At 40.1% G+C, this 20,295-nt stretch overlaps 1 protein-coding gene and 1 long non-coding RNA gene across 2 annotated transcripts; both read right to left on the bottom strand.

The window, feature by feature from the left end:
- Window positions 1-2,119: 2,119 nt before the first annotated feature.
- On the bottom strand, window positions 2,120-9,049 carry LOC119782755. The gene is made up of 4 exons (XM_038283869.1): window positions 8,969-9,049; window positions 8,726-8,918; window positions 5,995-7,814; window positions 2,120-2,270 (listed from the first exon to the last, which is right to left on the bottom strand). Exons 1-4 carry the CDS (start codon window positions 9,047-9,049, stop codon window positions 2,256-2,258), a joined length of 2,109 nt encoding a protein of 702 aa, XP_038139797.1. The 3' UTR covers window positions 2,120-2,255.
- Window positions 9,050-9,911: 862 nt separating this feature from the next.
- Window positions 9,912-10,697, bottom strand: LOC119782673. The gene is made up of 2 exons (XR_005280696.1): window positions 10,613-10,697; window positions 9,912-10,291 (listed from the first exon to the last, which is right to left on the bottom strand). It is a non-coding gene; the product is annotated as an uncharacterized LOC119782673 (long non-coding RNA).
- Between the last annotated feature and the right edge of the window lie 9,598 nt (window positions 10,698-20,295).

The following is a 20,295-nucleotide window of genomic DNA, read 5'->3' on the forward strand; positions in this document are numbered from 1 at the left end:
TGGATAACCGTCTTCGAACCAGATCAAGGTCTAAAATTAAGAGCCATGTTCTACCTGTTTCTGTTTCTACGGCTAAGAGAAGGGACACCCCTCCCTTTGTTTCTCACGAAGAGGCATTCAGCACAGAGAGCCGTGCTCAGCCTGAACTAATACCTGCGTCAAATGCTCACTTTGCTCCGCCAGCTTGTGAAGCTGCGGAGGGGGAGCCTATGCAGATAGGTCACACCAGGCTCACGCCCGATGAGAGGAAGAGAAGGCTTAAGGAGAAACTTTGCTTCTATTGTGGTAGACCTGGACATTTTGTTTTCTCCTGTCCTGCGAAGAAAGGGCTTCGGGGGTCATCCGGATTTAAGAGGAGTCTGGTGAAGCATGATTTAAATAGGAGGCCTCCTCATCTTTTGTTACCTGCCACTCTGTTTAGTTCTAATCAGGCTCTCACTCTGTCGGCTTTCATAGACTCTGGTTGTGAGAGAAACCTTATTGACCCAAATCTAGTTCAACAGCTGAACATTGAGACCATCCCTCTGAGGAAGCCTTTCAACGTCTCAGCCATTGATGGAAGGAGTCTACACCAGGTTACCCACAAGACTCAGCCTCTTCAACTCCAAGTTTCTGGTAGTCACAGAGAGACCATAACCTTTTTGGTTTATCCATCAGCCTGTTCACCTTTGGTTCTGGGCTATGAGTGGTTGGAGCAACACAACCCTCATATAGATTGGACTCGTAGACATGTTGAGTCGTGGTCTCCCTCCTGCCATGCTTCCAGTCTTTCAACCAGTTCCCGCCCTGCACCTTTTTTTGAGCTGCTACCAGGTGTCTCCCGGTAAAATATCTGAGACTTTCTTTGTTGCCGTCCACCTTTTGTGGATTGTTTTTTGTTCTGGGACTCAGTTTGTTTTTTCCTTTTTGTTTCCCTCCGTCCACCCTGGGTGGGTTGGTTTTTTTTTGTTATGGACTCAGCTTCTTGCCTACCTAGCTTGGTGCCCCCTGCGCCCACCCTTGGTGGGATGTTTTTTGTTGCTTTCTTGTCTCCCTAGGTCTTGTCCATTGCGTCTGGAATCCGCCCTTGAGGGGGGGGTACTGTTGGGAGCTGGAGAAAATCCCATCTTTCTCCAGCAGAGTCCGCTGTGGATCCTCTGAGGGAGCCTCCTGCACAGCTGCAGCTCATCTAGATCATCAGAGGATCCACTACTTAAGCTGCTTTCAGATCTTGCCTCAACGCCGCAGTGTTGTTCCAGTTGGTCAGCACTAAAGCCTAGATCTCAGTGATTATCTCCATGACTCTAATCCCTAGTTGGATGCTAACCTCTGTTTCTGTGCCTCTAGGAAACTCGTGCTTCCTCCGTGAAAGCTCTGGAAGAGCTAACCTGCCGAGCCGACCCTCAGAGCCAAACCCTGAAGATTCTCAGACAACCTCCAAGCAGCTCTGGGCTAGAGCTGGGAAACCAAGGCCAAGGTCTGCTCAAACTAGACGTGAGACGCTGGAGCAGCTAACGGACTCTGCTACTAAATCCTTCTCCAGAACCAACAGTGACTCTCCCAAAGAGAACCTCAAGAACCCTCAAGGTACTATCTGTGCATCATTGGAAACCAAACCCCGTCAACAGTCCTTAACTGTGCTGTCTCTCACGCAGACTCCGGTGAAACCAGAATCCAGGCCCGAACCAGCCTTCTGCATATTCAGTGTAATTGTGCAAATAAACTTGTTAAACTTTTCATCCTGTGTCCGTCAGTGGTGTTCTGCATCTTTGGGTCTCCATTAGAGAACCGATCATGACAAAGGCATATCTTTTTTTTAGTTGTACATGTATTTAGAAGGAAAACATGGCTCTCTGATGTGCTCTGAATTTGCATGATGCAGTTTAACTTTAGAGCTTTATGAGTATATTTTTGACATATGACTTTAAAGCTCAGCACTGTATACTTTTCACCAAGGTGAAATTTGTTTTATAGGCTGGATTCACTCCACTGATTCCGGGGAGTGTTCTTTGCATCAGATCTGGTAAAGGCAGAATGCCTGAAGGCATATCTGCTCTCTGCCTTCTCCCTCCTTTGACATACAGTGGTTTAATTAAGTCCATGAATAACGTTTGAACCAAAAACCTTTTGGAAATGTAACCACTAGTGTAACTTACGAATAGATAAGCTGAGAAACTTAGATTTCAATGTTGAAGTTACAGTTAGTTTATCTTTCTAAGTTCAAAAAGGAGGATAATAAGCACAAACAACCATATTATCAAGAATGAACAGATTATTTAATACAACTTGAAACAGAATGTTACTGTACAGTTCTTTTTCCCAACATAAAGTGTCCACCTTTTTTATATCAGGCAGTGTATTTTCTTTTGGTTCAGATTCCTTATAGTTCAGTTCGTCCTTTAGAAGTTTTGTTTTTTTTTAGTTCAGTAATTTAAGTCAGTCAGTCAAGTCTTTGTTAAATGGCCATGTGTTTCTTTGGATTCAAAATCTTATCTTATCCAGTGCAAAGTAGGCAGCGGATCCAGCAGTCCCAGGTCTTGGGTTGAAACCTGGAGCTCAGCAATCCAATCCAGGCCTGCGATGCTGTGCAGCTGGACAGTCTTCAAAGTTGAATGGGGTTCTAAAAAAACCCACCTGCATATATATATATAGAACTTAATTAACTATTAAGTTTCAAAAGTATGCAGGAAGCAATAAATTCCATTTATCACAAAAATAATATTCAACTAATGGCAAGCTTGCAAAACAAACGTATCACACTGTATCCGACCTCTTAGTTTGTACATAACAAAAATACAATACAGTGAAAATCATCATTTTAATCTCACACATTTCTCCGATTGGTATTATTTACGTTTCTCTGTTCTTCCTTGTCGGAATATATGAGCAGTAATGCCTGTGACGCCAGTTAGCATTAGCTTGATTTCGGTTGCAAAAACATGTTACAACACTCACCAGAGAAAATCACAGTAAAAATGTGTTTTACTGCCAGGGATCAGGTCACGGATCTTCTTTTCTCTTAATCCTTACCGGAATTGATCAAGAATTTATCTTATAGCATGCAGTAATTCCCACAACGTGCTACAGCCAGCTACGGTTTTCTTCTTCTTCTAATAATTTTCCGCTGTCTAAACCAGAGTGTAACTCACAAGCCACCTGCTGGCGGTTTCTGGTATGACAAGAAAACTCAAAATGAAAATATAAACTGAATTGCTGGGAACATTAAATAACAAAACAAAATCCTACAGAAATAAAATACTACTAACAGTATCACACATATACATGTGGGTTACATCCTCCCCCCCATTAATTGCATGCGTCCCTGCATGTCAACATCTCCTAAGCATCAAATACAGGGGCATAAAAGTCACGTTCAAGGGCTATTTGTAGTGCTTTGTCTAAGCCACCAAGTAAAGACTGCATAACTACCACAAGTGGGTTTCCTAAGGATGGGTAGGTGAGTCTCTTGGGATGGGTTCTTTCTCTTGTTGATCTCCTTACTTCAACATTCTCTTCATGGTTGTCCGTTCCAATAGGGATAACAGTTTCAGATGTTTCAGGGTTGTCAATATCTATTATGACATGGTCTGGTGGTTGGATGGACATTCGAGGTGTGAGTGACTGGGTTAACTCACCCTTGAGCTGCTGCTCTTCTGATATGGTCTCTTTTGGCTCTTGTGGCTCAAATGGTGAAGCTTCAGGATTAAGTGATGGCACTGAAACATGTTCGTTTGTCACGTCCTGTTCTGTATTGTCAGTTTCTGTTCTCTCACTGGCAAGTTCATTTGTGTCCAACATTTGGTCTTCAGATCCAATTTGCATGTCTCTGTCCTGTTCATCATCGTTTCGGGTTCCAACATCAGTCAACATCTTTGTTGGAGGATAGTAATAATACTCCACATCTTCATCCTCGCTGTCCAGCAGCGAATCCTCTGGAACTTCATTTCCAGCACCTCTTTTTGTTGCACTTGACTGTAGTCTTTTAGACTTCCTTGTTTGGGTTTGTGTTATGGGCTCAGGTTGCTCTTTTGCAACTGACAGAAAACCACAGGGCAGCAACAAGTCTCTATGCAAGACTCTTTCTGGACCCACATCATCAAAGGGAGCTACTACATAAACAGGGAGGTCTTCTATCTGTTTGATCACTTTGTAAACAGTGTTAGTCCACCTGTTGGAAATCTTGTGTTTACCACGGAGACCTACATTTTTCACTAACACACGATCTCCCACTTCCAGCTTAGACTCCCTCACCTTGTTGTCAAATCTCTGTTTGTTGTAAGAGGCAGTCTTTTCGCTATGTTCAATAGCAATTTTGTAGCTCTCTGTCAAACTGTCTCTAAGGCCTTTTACATACTGACTATGTGTTTCGCCCCTCCCAGTAGGCTTGTCGAGTCCAAATGCAATGTCAATGGGTAAGTTTGGTTGTCTTCCAAACATGAGCTGATAAGGTGAGTATCCAGTCGTGTCATTTTTCGTGCAATTATAGGCATGCACCAATGGCTGCACAAAATCTCTCCACCTTAACTTATCCTCTTCTTGTAAGGTGCCCAACATGGCAAGGAGTGTCCTGTTAAATCTTTCCACAGGATTGCCACGTGGATGATAAGGAGTCGTTCTTGTTTTTTTTATTCCAAGCAGATTGCATAGCTCTCTGATCAGTGTGGACTCAAAATCCCGGCCCTGATCACTATGCAAACGCTCCGGCAGGCCATAGTGAATAAAAAAATTATTCCACAAGGCTTTGGCCACGGTTTTTGCTTTTTGGTCAACTGTGGGTACTGCCACTGCGTACTTGGTGAAGTGGTCAGTAATTACGAGTATATTTTTTGACCCTTTTTCATCAGATTCCAAGGACAGATAGTCCATGCAGACTAGCTCCAGCGGTCTGCTGGTACAAATGTTCACCAAAGGGGCACTGTGTTCAGCTCTGGCTTTTTGTCTGATGCACCTCTCACATGTGTGTATTTTGTTGTTTATGTCAGTGAGCATGCGTGGCCAATAAAAGCGTGCACGAACCAGATCTGTGGTGCGATCTACACCCATATGTCCCATACAGTCATGTAGGCTGTCCAAAGCCTCATTTCGAAAAGTCCTCGGCAGAACTAGTTGGAAAGATGGTACACCATTTAGAAGTCTTTTCCGGTAAAGCACTTCATCTCTCATAACTAGTTGGTCCCATAGCCGTAACATGAGCTGGACTTCTCTGTCTTCCTTTTGTCGCGTCCTGTGAGGTGGTCTCCTCCCCCCCATTAACAAAGTTATGACCCTGCTGATGGATGGGTCTTTCTTCTGCTCTAAAGCCCAGTCACGTTGAGACATTTGTGGCAAAGTGCATGAGCCAGGCAAAATGTCTGTGTGGCTGTAATCTGGTGGAATAGCATTTGCATCAATAGCAATGCACTCAATAAAGCCAAGGAAGGGCAACTCAGACTGTGGTTGAAATTCTGAGTGGACAATGTGTCGTTGGCATATTGCACGTACTACTTCTGGAGAAACAGTTACGTTCTGAGTGATGTCAGACATGAACCGGTCAATACGGTCGTCCTCATCTTTAGCAGAGTTGTCCATTTCATCTTGTACATGAGGTCTGCGGGAGAGACCGTCGGCATCTTGGTTTGATTTTCCAGCCCTGTACTGAATACGAAAGTCAAAGGTGGCAAGTGCAGCCAACCATCTGTGACCAGCTGCATCTAACTTGGCGGACGTCAGGACATATGTTAAAGGGTTATTGTCCGTCACAACAGTAAACTTGGCACCATAGAGATAATCGAAAAACTTGTCCGTTACTGCCCATTTTAGGGCAAGGAACTCCAGTTTATGTGTTGGGTATCTTTTTTCACAGTTGGACAGACCCCGGCTTGCAAAAGCTATTACCCTCAGATGCCCATCTTGCTCTTGGTAAAGAGCTGCACCAAGTCCATGAATGCTTGCATCCGTATGAAGGATGTAGGGCTGTTTAGCATCTGCAAAGCCTAAAACTGGAGCTGTTGTCAGTTTGTGTATCAGAGTGTTGAAGGATTCGTCACAGTTTGCAGTCCACTTATCAGCAAAAGGTCTCCTTGGATCTATAGTAGAGCTGTGCTTTGTTCCTGCTCTGTTAGACCTTCTGGGGGGGTAACAACCTGCAGTGAGATCATTTAAGGGCCTTGCGATTTTAGAGTAGTCCTTAATGAACCTCCTGTAATAGCCTGCAAACCCTAAAAATGATTTGAGCTCTTTTATGTTTCTGGGTTTTGGCCAGGTGGTGAGGGCAGCTATTTTTTCAGGGTCAGTCTCCACGCCTTTCTCTGAGACAATGTGACCGAGATATTTAACAGACTTCCTGAAAAAATGGCACTTGTCCGGGGAAAGTTTGAGTCCAAATTCTCTGAGTTTTGACAGGACACGCATGAGGCGCTCCTCATGCTCCTCCAATGAACTTGAGAACACAATGAGGTCGTCTAGAAAGACTAGGACCTCTTTGAGGTTCAGACTTCCCATGCACTTTTCCATAACACGTTGAAATGTGCTAGGCGCATTGGTAACTCCCTGGGGCATTCTATTAAACTCCCAAAATCCCACAGGAGTAACAAATGCTGTCTTATGTTTGTCACTTTCCTCAACCTCAACTTGATAATATCCAGACTTTAAGTCCATAACAGAAAACCATTTTGAGCCTGTTAAGGCTGAAAAAGCTTCTTCAATGTTTGGTAGGGCGTATGCATCTTTGATGGTTTGATTGTTTAATTTTCTGTAATCGACGCATAACCTAATGGCCCCGTTTTTCTTTTTAACCACCACAATCGGTGATGCGAATGGACTCTCAGATTCACGAATAACATTAGCCTCACAAAGTTCTTTTAAATGCTGTCTGACAGCTTCATAGTCCGAGGGGTGTATAGGTCTGGGTCGTTGTTTGAATGGAGTTGCATCCGAAAGTCGAATGTGATGCTTCACAGCAGTTGTGTGTCCATAATCCAAATCATGCATGGCAAAAACATCTGACATTGAGTTGAGCTTTTCCATAATTCTCTGCCTCCATTCTTCGGAGAGAGGAGTATCAGTTAAGTCAAACTTAAGTGGGCTGTCTGTGGTGGTTTTGATGTTATCAAACTCGGCAACAGACTTTGGAGACTGAGAGCTAGTCCTTGTGTTACTACTCAAGCCTGAAGCTAAAGAGCACACTGACAAGGGGGCATACAGTTCAGCCACTGTTTGACCAGCAGGGATTCTGATTGTATGAGCACTCTCGTTCTTGACCAGAATAGGAAGCTTAAAGGAAGCCTTTGAGGGAGCTGTCATAATGTAGTTGCAAAATAGGAAACCCCCAGGCAAGCATGATGCTGTGGATTCTACTAGCAGAGGACTACCTGGGTTTATATCAACATGTCTGGCATAGCCTGTCAATACAGCTTTTTCACCAGCTGGTACTGTGACACATTTTCTGCTCAACAGCTTAACTTTTCCTGTTTTACCACTTCTCTTATCAACTTTGATTTTGTTGAACATGGTTTGGATCACTGGAATGCTGTCACAATGTCTGACACTTGTGTCTGACTCTTTGTAGGATGTGAATGTCTCATAAAGCACATCTAAAACATTTGTCCCAATGAGAACTGGAATCTCTTGGTTTGATCTGCAGTCTGGTACAATGAGTGCTAGGGTATTCACTTCCTCGGGTCTCCCAGTAACCTCTTTTGGAAAACACAAATTGAGTTCTATGTAACCCAAGTAGGGTACTTGCTGACCCCCTGCGCCCTCTATGTCAAGCAATTTGGCCACAGACTGAATCGGGCGTGCAGGTAGGTGTAGTTTGTGAAATGTCTCTGATACTGTGGTTACCTGGGAGCCAGAATCTAGAAGACACACGCTGTGAACCCCATCAATAGTCAAGCTAGCAGTACGTTTTGACCCAACCAGAGCACTCAAAAGAGCCTCCTCCGATAATGCTGAACAGGAGTTGGTAATGTCATCTATTTGTTTCAGTCTTTTGTTCTTTTGGTTATCTTGTGCTGGCTTTGGACTTTGCTCCGAATTGGGACTAAACTCTGATAAGGTCTCAGTGCGTCCCTCTACTGAAACCCTGTCCAGTTTAAAGCTGGGGCATATTTAGCTTGCCACTCTTGTTGTTTCGCCTTTAATTCTTTGTTCTTTTTATCAACAAGGTCTTTGTTTGGAACATTGATGCACTCTCGGGCAATGTGGTTATTTTCACCACATTTAAAACAAAACCACGCTTTTGGAGCCGATCTGTGTACAGGTTGATGTGCTTGCAGTTCTGTAAAATGTGGTGGTTGAGGTTCTGAAGCACTGGCATGTTTCTGTTCGTGTTTCTTCCGTCTTTGGGCTCTTTTTTCAGTTAGCTGTAGTTTAAGTTCAGCCACTTGTTTCCTTAAGTTCTCAGTCTCTGTTATATATTTCTGCATTAAATCTGTGTCTTGATTAGTTGTGGGGGTGGGATCTGGAATGCCATGAAACTGGGCAAGAGGTTTTGCTTTAAACCCTCCAAGGTGACGTTGCATTCTGTCTACTTTTAGAGATCTTCTTTCTTCTTCAGTTCTTAATTCAAGAATAAGCTCTGAAAAATTTGGGGCAGGATCATTTCTCAGTTTCTGTTGCAGGGTCAACAGTAAAGTCTGGTCCCAGCAACCACGCACAAACTGTTTGTAAAGTTGTCTACTAGCATTGGCCTCACTTACACCACCCCGTCTGATCGCAGTGCTGAGAAGTGTCTGCAGTCTCTGAATGTATTCAGATGCTTTCTCACCTGCGTCCTGATGAGTACTGAGGAACCTGGCAAAGATCTCCTCCCCGTCGTCAACAAGGCCATAGGCTGACTGGAGGAGTTTTACATAGTCTTGAGGAGGTGACTGGGAGCCTAGTTGTCTTACAATGTCTGCCGCGGGCGACAGTAAGCTCTCCAGAATCAGTCGTCGCTGCACATCCATTGTATAGCCATCCTGAAACATAAGTTCAACATGTAAACACCATGTTTCAAAATCCACTTCACCAGGCGGTATAGGAACTCTGCCTGAGAAGGAACGCAGTCTCTTGGAGCCTGGAGCTGTCGTAGCTTCACTCTTAATGACATGCTCCACTATTATTCGTTGTACATCTGGTGGGTTTAGTATGTCAGAGTCTAGGGTTGTGGCAGTGCCCTTGGCTTGTTCTTTTGGTCGTACTGCCTGTCCCTTTCTTGTCCTCTTAAGCTTCTCAGTTCCACCTTGTGATTTGGAGACAGATTTTAATGGTTTACTGGGTGGAGGTTGTGATTTTTGAGGACTGAATATAACAGATGATCCACTGCTGTCTGATTCACTTCCAGTACTATCTGAGCTACCCCGTTCATTCTGCACAGTTTTAAAGGAACATGTGGCTTCAGGGTTTTCATCAATGGCTGACTGTGATTGTGTGGGAGTAGTTAAAACCTCAACCCTGTCCAAACACCATTTTGAGACTGGGTTCTTAGGAGACTGTATCACAGAGGGGAAACTGATGAGCTTTAGCGACTCTTCTGAGTCAAACTCAACAATCACTTGAAAGTCTTTGAGTCTCACTATTTTACTGACACTACCATATAATGATACAGCCTCTACAATGTCTTCATCTGTGTCATCATCAAGTATGCCCTTCAAAAGGATTGATTTTCTGTCATTTACACCATGCTCGCTACCAATGTCAGCAACAGAAGCCATATTTTGTCTGGTTATTTTCAGACAATATTTGATCACGCTCTTATCCGATCACTGTGATCAAATAACACACTGATCACTAATCAATTATTTATATTGGTTGTTTATAGCCTAAAATCCTCCTGGCTGGCTCGCCACTTATGTAACCACTAGTGTAACTTACGAATAGATAAGCTGAGAAACTTAGATTTCAATGTTGAAGTTACAGTTAGTTTATCTTTCTAAGTTCAAAAAGGAGGATAATAAGCACAAACAACCATATTATCAAGAATGAACAGATTATTTAATACAACTTGAAACAGAATGTTACTGTACAGTTCTTTTTCCCAACATAAAGTGTCCACCTTTTTTATATCAGGCAGTGTATTTTCTTTTGGTTCAGATTCCTTATAGTTCAGTTCGTCCTTTAGAAGTTTTGTTTTTTTTTAGTTCAGTAATTTAAGTCAGTCAGTCAAGTCTTTGTTAAATGGCCATGTGTTTCTTTGGATTCAAAATCTTATCTTATCCAGTGCAAAGTAGGCAGCGGATCCAGCAGTCCCAGGTCTTGGGTTGAAACCTGGAGCTCAGCAATCCAATCCAGGCCTGCGATGCTGTGCAGCTGGACAGTCTTCAAAGTTGAATGGGGTTCTAAAAAAACCCACCTGCATATATATATATAGAACTTAATTAACTATTAAGTTTCAAAAGTATGCAGGAAGCAATAAATTCCATTTATCACAAAAATAATATTCAACTAATGGCAAGCTTGCAAAACAAACGTATCACACTGTATCCGACCTCTTAGTTTGTACATAACAAAAATACAATACAGTGAAAATCATCATTTTAATCTCACACATTTCTCCGATTGGTATTATTTACGTTTCTCTGTTCTTCCTTGTCGGAATATATGAGCAGTAATGCCTGTGACGCCAGTAAGCATTAGCTTGATTTCGGTTGCAAAAACATGTTACAACACTCACCAGAGAAAATCACAGTAAAAATGTGTTTTACTGCCAGGGATCAGGTCACGGATCTTCTTTTCTCTTAATCCTTACCGGAATTTATCAAGAATTTATCTTATAGCATGCAGTAATTCCCACAATGTGCTACAGCCAGCTACGGTTTTCTTCTTCTTCTAATAATTTTCCGCTGTCTAAACCAGAGTGTAACTCACAAGCCACCTGCTGGCGGTTTCTGGTATGACAAGAAAACTCAAAATGAAAATATAAACTGAATTGCTGGGAACATTAAATAACAAAACAAAATCCTACAGAAATAAAATACTACTAACAGTATCACACATATACATGTGGGTTACAGAAACAAAACATAATAGTTTTCTAAATAATAGAGTCAAACCAAAATTTAATTTTGTTTTGACTTGCTCCGTTCATGCAGGTCCTTAATGTTAATCTTCTCTCTCTTCAGTTCACCTTTCCGCTGCACTTCCTCAACAAAAATCTTCATGTTTCTTGTAAACAGCAAAAGTGAACAGTCTGTTCCTGTCACTTTTTGTCCCTACTCAGCCCCTCTTATATAACATTTTGAAAAAGGCACAAAATAAGCCAGTTATAGGTACAAATAAAAAACTGAAATGGAAATGCTCGCAAAGCGGTCTGGGTGGAGTTGGGCCAACTACATGGAGGCTTTAAAAAAGAGACTTTCGTTTCCAGCTCTTGTCACATGTTCATGTGTCCTTGAACATGCACTTCAGTGTATAAATATGAGATTGCAGCTGAGCGAATGAGAATCATTTGTTAAAAATGCTTTGAGTGGTCATAATAAGAAAAAAGTGCTATTTAAGTTCCATTCCATTTACCATAAGGCTTCAATAAAACTAATAACACTCATTTAAAAAAGCACCCTCAGTAACAACATCTTTGACCAACAGCGGTCATCCATATAATGTCATAATAGTCTCCCAGTGTTGTTTTGCTCAACCTGTTATTCCCACTGTGCAAAAAACCTGAAAATGATCATTAGCCATAGCAGCTGCTTAAAACAAAAAGAAATGGGAGCTATAATAAAGAGAAGCTGCCATGAAACCGCCAGTACTAATAGGAGCTGCTAAAGATAACCAGAATCATTGACCAGGAAAAAAGAGAAGGAAAACGAATTGTGTCAAAAAAGTTTTAAGGATTATATATTAAACAGGCAATCTACTTATTTTGTAAGTTATGCCTAAATCTGACCACAAGTCCACAGGTACCGCTACAATCCTGATATAGTTAAGTAAATGTTACATGTATACATTACTCAGAGAGGGGTATCACAACTACATACTTTTTTTGGATTCACTCCCAAAAATACAACTCAACAAGAATGTGTCTAAGAGTGATAATTAATATTTTTTTTTACCCTAAGATATCTATTTGCAGCATTTCTTTAAAAGTACGTTTTGAAGATTATTTTAAAAATTTTACTATCCTGTTCACTTCTTGGAAAATAGATGAGACCAGGAGTCTGTGGTTGAAAGTATATGTGCTAGGTCATATTTATATTAAAATAAAAAAAAAATGAAAGTCCAGGATTATCAATTATAGGTTCCTAGAAAGTGTGATTAACATGAAATGGTAAAACGTAAATCAAAAAATGTCTCAGATTTAAAATTAAAAATTTCTCAGATTTGTGCCATCAGTGATTTTGCTAAGAAAATCTGTCTTCATTGGGATTGTCTCTATACTGTCATCCACATAAGTCAGCCCTCTATTCATGGTAAAACCCTTCTTCATCTGCAAAAAGTGGGAACACTCTTTATTTTGCTTTTATAAATGGGATCAGATTACATTATGAATGTAAAGTAACTGCATTGCCTCTTTAAGCAATTTGGTTTTCACACCTGAAGAGGTGGAAAAATGCAAACAGTCGAAACTAATATCTTTTCTGGCTTTTTACTTTCTGTACTTCAACTTTTCTTCTCTGGGAAACTGTATGAAAAAATGTGTAGGATGTCTGGAAACACTAATCTTAATTTAGGATTAGAAGCTTTTACTCCAGCTTCTTGGAAGGCAGCAAAGTGCCACAGCTAAAGCCATTTGAGAGAACAGAGGAAACTCAGTTTTAGTTTACCTGCATGTACTCCACAGTCTATGAATCACTTCCAGCCTTAGTTGATCTCTCTGTATGTGTGCTTGTTTATCCTTTGCCAAAGGTGCCGTTGAAAGTCTTCAGTGCTCATACAGTATTTCTTTCTCCTCTCACCTGATCAGAGTGCTAACCTTGCAACAAAGAAGGAACTTGGCAGGGTACAGTGGGTAAAACCACAATGTTTGAAATACAAAAGAAAATCAATGATGCACTATATTTGTTTTGTGTTTTACCTTCTGACATATTGGCGGATGGGTTTCATGAGCTAGCAACAGTAAAACAGTGTGTCTTCATCAGGCACTAATTTACAATTCCAATGAATGGGAATACATCGTGGATGACAGCCAAAATTTATATTTAATGACCTGCTGAGGTACAGCGAGAGATTGGTTTAGTGCGCCTTCTCTCCCAGTTTCTCTCTGCAGTTGTGCGACTCTATCACTCTCTGTCACAAATCCCATTCTCTCTTGCACCCACTTGGGTTTCATGCAAATCGTTCTTGTTGCGCTTCAAGAAAGGTTCACCAAATGTAGAAGTTGGGTTAGAGAAATCACCCCAACTGAGGTGAGGTTTTCAGTTAGGGTTAAGTTCCCACTGTGTCTATCAATTTTCAGTGTTCCAAAATTTGTTGACTCAATCTTCATTTTATTTCTTATTTAGTAAATACCTCTTTTCATGTAGATTAATAATATATATATATATATATATATATATATATATATATATATATATATATATATATATATATATATATATATATATATATATATATATATATATATATATATATATATATATATATATATAGTCAACATTATTAACTGGTTGAATAGCTATTACATATTTGAGTACAGGTAAACAAGTACTTTATTATTGTAAACAATTTAACAAACTAACATCTTGTAGTCATATTGATATTAAGTATTCTTAATACATGCGTGATGGTGCTTTGTTGAATAACAAACGGCTTCCTTTACCCTTTATTTAACTGTGTTTTTTACCTTGTCGATATTGTAATAAGTTGGAATTTTTTCTTTCAAACACTCAGCAACAGGAAGCACACTTATGCAATAGCAAAGCTGCCATTTTCATATTATCTTCAAATGCTTGTTCCTCCCTGTATGTCTCTGTCCTATCTGTTTCTGGAAGGATTTACCTTCTCCAAAGTAATCCTGGATTGGATAGCCTGCAATTGTAGATATTATCAACCCTAAACTGTATAGGGACACAATATATCATCTTCTAGGTGTAAAGAACATTTTCTCTATTTTAGAGACCATGGCTTTCTTGTTTCTTCTCAAAACTAAGGGCTTTTTTATTCCTTAGTTATGATTAGTATTAAACAATGAAATGCCAATAGGTTTTAATACCTTCATGAATATTCAGATCATATTATAATGACCACTGCCCAAATTTATGGTTAGGTATGGAAAAAAAAGTCAGCATCAGTTTTTCAAACCTGAAATTGATTCAGGATGCAGTTTTTGTTTCTATTTTTAGTACATTTGAAAGACTGATGCAAGCCTGTACGTAAAAATTTCCACGGTCATTTTGGCCACAACAGAGGTGTTTGTACAATGAGAGGGGATAGAAAAAGAAACGGTATGCATGTGAAGATATTTGGACTCTCAGAAAATAAAAATACTAATATAATATTTGAGGGGAAGAAAGAGTTTTGCATAGTTTGGCGAAAATTAATGCAGCAGGACTGCAGACAATAATTAAACTAAATTGGAAAAAAAAGGGGTAGGGGGGGTTGGGGCCAAAAATGGGTATACACAACTTCAAATATGTTATTTTTGCAGTTTTTTCCTCAATATTCCTACCTTTTTGGGTGCAGTGTAAAGCACATAGAGGTTTTATGAAATTTTTATAGATCTGAGTCAAGTTAATGTTTGAAGGAACGAATCTGACTGCGACACCTTGCTAATTTGAACGGGTTAAAACCCAACTTATTTTTATGTCTTATCGATTACCAACACAATTTTACCCCAGGCTCACACCGACTCCGGTCTTACCGTTGCGGTGCGGTGGGTGCGGCGCCGCAGTGATTCCAAGTCATTAAAAAGACGTAAACCTCTCTCACCGGCTGCTGAGCTGTCCGGCTGCGGTTACAGAGACACTCCGGCGCTGCAGAAAATTCCACAAGAAAGCTATCCTTGCGGCGTGCCGGAGCCCTCCGCAACAAGCTCTCGCAAAAATCCTTTATTTGGGCCGTGTTATCGCGTGAAGTTACGTGAACTTAAGTGAACTTCTGTTAAATCTCCGGACCTGTTGCCGGAGCCGCAGAGCCGCACCGCACCGTAGTCAAAAGGGCGGTGTGAGAGGGGGTGTGCGGGAGTTGCGGTCTCCGTCGGCTCCTCGGTAACTGCACCGGAGCCAGTGTGAGCAAGGGGTTATGTTTACACCGCCCAAAAAACCTACCTTTAATACATATTTTTTTTTACATTTTTAGCTCTCTTTGTGTGGATTCTTTAACGATCTAGCCCTTGCTCAGTATGAATTTGAAAACAGTTTATTTAAAAATAAGCTCTCCTAATGTCAAAAAAAATAATTTCATATGGTGACACTGTCTAATTTAGGGTCTTTGTCATGATTTTATCTAGAGCTCTGACCCACATGCAGAAGACCAAACAGAGAGACCAGGGAAAAGTTTAACAGGTTTTTATTTGGAGTGAATGAGATGAGTCCAGTGCTGCTCTGAACAATGTCGAACCGGAACTGGAAAGTAAAGGGGAAGTTGGTGTGGGTTGTTCCAGTGAATGTCTTGTTCGTTGGAGGGCGGACAGGGTTTACCCAGATTGCGGTTATTCCTTGGTGAATGGAGAAGCTGACTGCCACTTCGTTTTCCTGCGGTACTTGAACGGGTTATAGAGGTGATGAATCCCCTGCTCAGTGAGAAGCCCAAAACAATCCTTGAGGGGAAAAGTTGATCCAAACCACAAACTTGAATCCTCAGCTCAGTTTGATGCTCAGAGAATCCTTCCAGGGGGGAGAAGATCCAAAACATCCAGTTTGCGGGATGACTTCCTGCCGAGAGGCAAAGACAAAAACAACAAGGTTAAAAACTCAGGTACTCAAAAACTCGGTTTGACTCAGCAAAACTCAGCTTGGCTAGAGTACCCAAAACTGGCAAACACTCTGGCGTTGAGGTAGTGGCAGTCAGCAGCTTAAGAGTCGTCCGTTAATGAGGCAACGAGCTGCAGGTGTGCAGGGAGGCCCAATGAGGACGGGGCACCACCTGGTGGAGAAGAAAAGGAAACACAAAAAACAACCCACAAAAACTGGATTCCTGACAGTCTTAAGTCTTGATCTTCAGAAAATTTGCATGTCTTAGAACAGATACAAATGTATTTTAATTGTAGTTTTAAAAGTAATTTGCATTTGAAATTCATCAGACAGTGTGTGCAAACCTTTTTTCTGTCTGTGCCTTAATCAGCATGCAGATCATATTCAAATTATTCAAATTACCAGCCTCGTAAATTCACGGTTGGCGTATATCCAAATGTACACATGTACCACGTTCCAAACGATTCTGCAAATCGGAAACTCAACTGTGGCCTCAGTTTTTTGTTTACATTACTACTTTTGTCAGGCGCAAACTGACACGCAAAAATATCTGCAGTCATTGTTGCCACAGATGAGGGATTGATACAATGCCAGAGGATGAAGAAATATTCTGTGCCCATATTAACTTATTTGAACCATTATAAATAACAATAGTAGAATAATATTAATGGCAAAGAAGGTTCTTTTATATAGTACATTTTAGTAGCAAGACAATTCAGTGCTGTACATGATAAAAAAATATACAGGTGCTGGTCATAAAATTAGAATATCATGAAAAAGTTGATTGATTTCAGTAATTCCATTTAAAAAGTGAAACTTGTATATTATATTCATACATTACATACAAACTCATATATTTCAGATCTTTATTTTGTTTAATTTTGATGATTACAAATGACAACAAATGAAAATCTCAAATTCATCATATCAGAAAATTAGAATATTACTGAAGACCAATAAAAACAAAGGATTTATAGAAATGTTGGCCAACTGAAAAGTATGAACATGAAAAGTATGAGCATGTACAGCACTCAGTATTTAGTTGGGCCTCCTTTGGCCTGTATTACTGCAGCAATGCGGCGTGGCATGGAGTCGATCAGTCTGTGGCACTGCTCAGGTGTTATGATAGCCCAGGTTGCTCTAATAGTGGCTTTTAGCTCTTCTGAATTGTTGGGTCTGGTGTATTGCATCTTCTTCTTCACAATACCCCATAGATTTTCTATGGGGTTAAGGTCAGGAGAGTTTGCTGGCCAATTAAGAACAGGGATACCATGGTCCTTCAACCAGGTACTGGTAGCTTTGGCACTGTGTGCAGGTGCCAAGTCCTGTTGGAAAATGAAATCTGCATCTCCAAAAAGTTGGTCAGCTGCAGGAAGCATGAAGTGCTCTAAAACTTCCTGGTATGTGGCTGCGTTGACCCTGGACCTCAGAAAACACAATGGACCAACACCAGCAGATGACATGGCACCCCAAACCATCACTGACTGTGGAAACTTTACACTGGACTTCAAGCAACGTGGATGAAGTGCCTCTCTTCTTTTCCTCCAGACTCTGGGACCTTGATTTCCAAAGGAAATGCAAAATTTACTTTCATCAGAGAACATGACTTTGGACCACTCACCAGCAGTCCAGTCCTGTTTCTCTTTAGCCCAGGCAAGACGCTTCTGACGCTGTCTGTGGTTCAAGAGTGGCTTGACACAAGGAATGCGACAGCAGAAACCCATGTCTTTCATACGTCTGTGTGTGGTGGTTCTTGAAGCACTCACTCCAGCTGCAGTCCACTCTTTGTGAATCTCCCCCACATTTTTGAATGGGTTTTGTTTCACAATCCTCTCCAGGGTGCGGTTATCTCTCTTGCTTGTACACTTTTTTCGACCACATCTTTTCCTTCCCTTCGCCTCTCTATTAATGTGCTTGGACACTGAGCTCTGTGAACAGCCAGCCTCTTTAGCGATGACCTTTTGTGTCTTGCCCTCCTTGTGCAAGGTGTCGATGGTCGTCTTTTGGACAACTGTCAAGTCAGCAGTCTTCCCCATGATTGTGTAGCCTATAGAACTAGACTGAAAGACCATTTAAAGGCTTTTGCAGGTGGTTTGAGTTAATTAGCTGATTAGAGTGTGGCACCAGGGGCCATCAATTTTGAACCTTTTCACAATATTCTAATTTTCTGATATGATGAATTTGAGATTTTCATTTGTTGTCATTTGTAATCATCAAAATTAAACAAAATAAACATCTGAAATATATGAGTTTGTATGTAATGTATGAATATAATATAAAAGTTTCACTTTTTAAATGGAATTACTGAAATCAATCAACTTTTTCATGATATTCTAATTTTATGACCAGCACCTGTATTGCAGTGGGATAACAGTGACACATTAAAATAAGAGGATAATATAAAAAAGATCAAATGATTATTAAAAAAGCATAAAAAATTAGGTAATTGAAAAAAATTTTGACTGGAAACGTAAATATTAATGTGTGATGTATTTTGAAACTAAGCCATTCCGTAACTCACAGAATAACAGAAGTTTTTTATACTCTATTTATAGTCTGTTATATGAGGCAATGGGAGCCAGATTAATGATTTTAGCACAGGGTTTATGTGCTCATTCTTTGTTTTGGTGAGCAGCATTCTGGATCAACTGTGGAGACACCATTGCAGTAATCGAAAGATGAATACATGAATTATTTTTTCAAGGACCTGCTGAGAGATTAGTTCTTTATTCCTAGAAATGTTCTTTAGGTGATAGAAGCCAGACTTTACTGACTTTTTGTAACTTTTGGATGGTCTTCTTTTAGTCCAAAGACTAATACTTCAATGCTTCACCACTTCCCTGCATAAAGTCCTTTTAATAGTAGAGAAAAAACTTCAACAAAGGGCAGATATAAAATAATGCAGTGGTGGGACAGAAAATCTTAATACTGTTCAACCAAATCAAAGAAAATTACAAAGTTTAATAGTGTGTCATGTTCATAAATATAATATAAAAAGAATTGCTTCAAGCCATTTTTTTTTCTCCCTGTCTTCCATTTTTTTGTAGCAATTTGAGAAAGGCTGTGAGGTCTACTATAAATATTATTTAGTATTGTCATTAATATATTTTTGAACCTCATCTTTTTTTTATGACCAATGTAAAACAACCTGTAGAACATGGTATGCAAGTGACGTCTTAATATTTACGCAGCAGCCTTAATAGATCATCCCCAACATGCACACTTACAGTATTGCACATATTTAGTGCTGTTTCTACTTGAAGCCATAAATTCAGCATATAGAGTGTTTCGCTAAACCGGCAGGTTCACTTAATCTTAGTAAGTGAAGCATATTTGGCCTGAGTATTGGCTAATTTGGCATGTTGTTTGTGTCTTTTTAATAGTTTTTTCTTGCATGTGGGCAGGTAAGTGGGTGGCTTGTGTGTTTAAATATGTTTGCAGGACATAACTTGTGTGTGTGTGTTCATGTATGCATTATACCTTGATGACATGTAGGTGTGTGGGCACATGTTTATGTGCTTTTGAGTTGTCATTGCAGATTTACAGAAAGTGGCGATGTGATATGCGAAAACCCCTTTTTTGTACTCACACCACAAAATGAAATGTGCTTGGTGTCACACACGGTTTATGTCCCACGCCAAGAAGTGAATACTCTGGTGACAGAATGCGATGAATACCATTTCACGGGTGACCTTGTAGAGAATTTTGAAAAGATGATACCGTGGTATGACTTTAAAACATGGCAAACATCTCTAACAGTATGCACTGTGCTTTACCACTCTGAGTTTTCTTCTTATTTACCGTCAAAACAGGCTAAATTAATTTTAGAATACTGAGAGCTCAGGTATGCCTGGGGCAGAATTTGCAATGGGATAGAAAATGTGTTGCACACAAAACAGACTGGCACACATATATTTGAAAAACCTCTCTCCGTGTGAAGCTTAATACCTGATAACCATATTCATGAGCCTAACTTGTAAATCAAATCATGTTTTTAAACAGCATTAACCATGCTCTGATTTAAGTTGGTAACAAATTTGTTTTTAGGTGCCTTACTATTTTAACCCAGTACACAAAGAAGGTGGTTACATACATACATTTGGAAATTGTGTTTCACAAAGGAGGTTTAATTGCGTGGAATTAACATATAGTACATTTAAAGTACAAAAGTTAACTGGGGCCTAAGAAGAAGACTGCTAATATTCTGTCTGCTTCTATTTTGTGAAGGAAAAGCTTCAGAATTTTAATTGCTCTCTCTGTGGCAAAGGCAAAGATTTTGGGGATTTTATTTGGAATCTATTTGGTATATCAATTTAAATGCTTGTAGGCAGGACCATTCTCTTAATCTTTTTATTAAATAATGACAATCTCAGGAGTAATAAGACAGCATGAACATACTTTTTGATTTTTAGACACAGTTGTATCACTTCTTGATGTAGAACTAATATATTACACAAAAATAAAACTGGTAATTATTCATCCTGTTTTTATTAAGTCACTTAGATTA

Source organism: Cyprinodon tularosa, unplaced genomic scaffold (genome assembly GCF_016077235.1).
Source record: "Cyprinodon tularosa strain WSP-4 unplaced genomic scaffold, ASM1607723v1 ctg197, whole genome shotgun sequence".
Lineage (NCBI taxonomy): Eukaryota > Metazoa > Chordata > Actinopteri > Cyprinodontiformes > Cyprinodontidae > Cyprinodon > Cyprinodon tularosa.

Excerpts from the sequence above, each read along its gene's own strand:
- LOC119782755 (XM_038283869.1), bottom strand. The coding sequence starts at position 9,049 with ATGTCATTAAGAGTGAAGCTACGACAGCTCCAGGCTCCAAGAGACTGC. Across the intron at positions 8,919-8,968 it reads CAGAGTTCCTATACCGCCTG|GATGGCTATACAATGGATGT; the intron begins GTGAAGTGGATT and ends CTTATGTTTCAG. Across the intron at positions 7,815-8,725 it reads CAGTACTCATCAGGACGCAG|ATTCTGGCTCCCAGGTAACC; the intron begins GTGAGAAAGCAT and ends TGTGTCTTCTAG.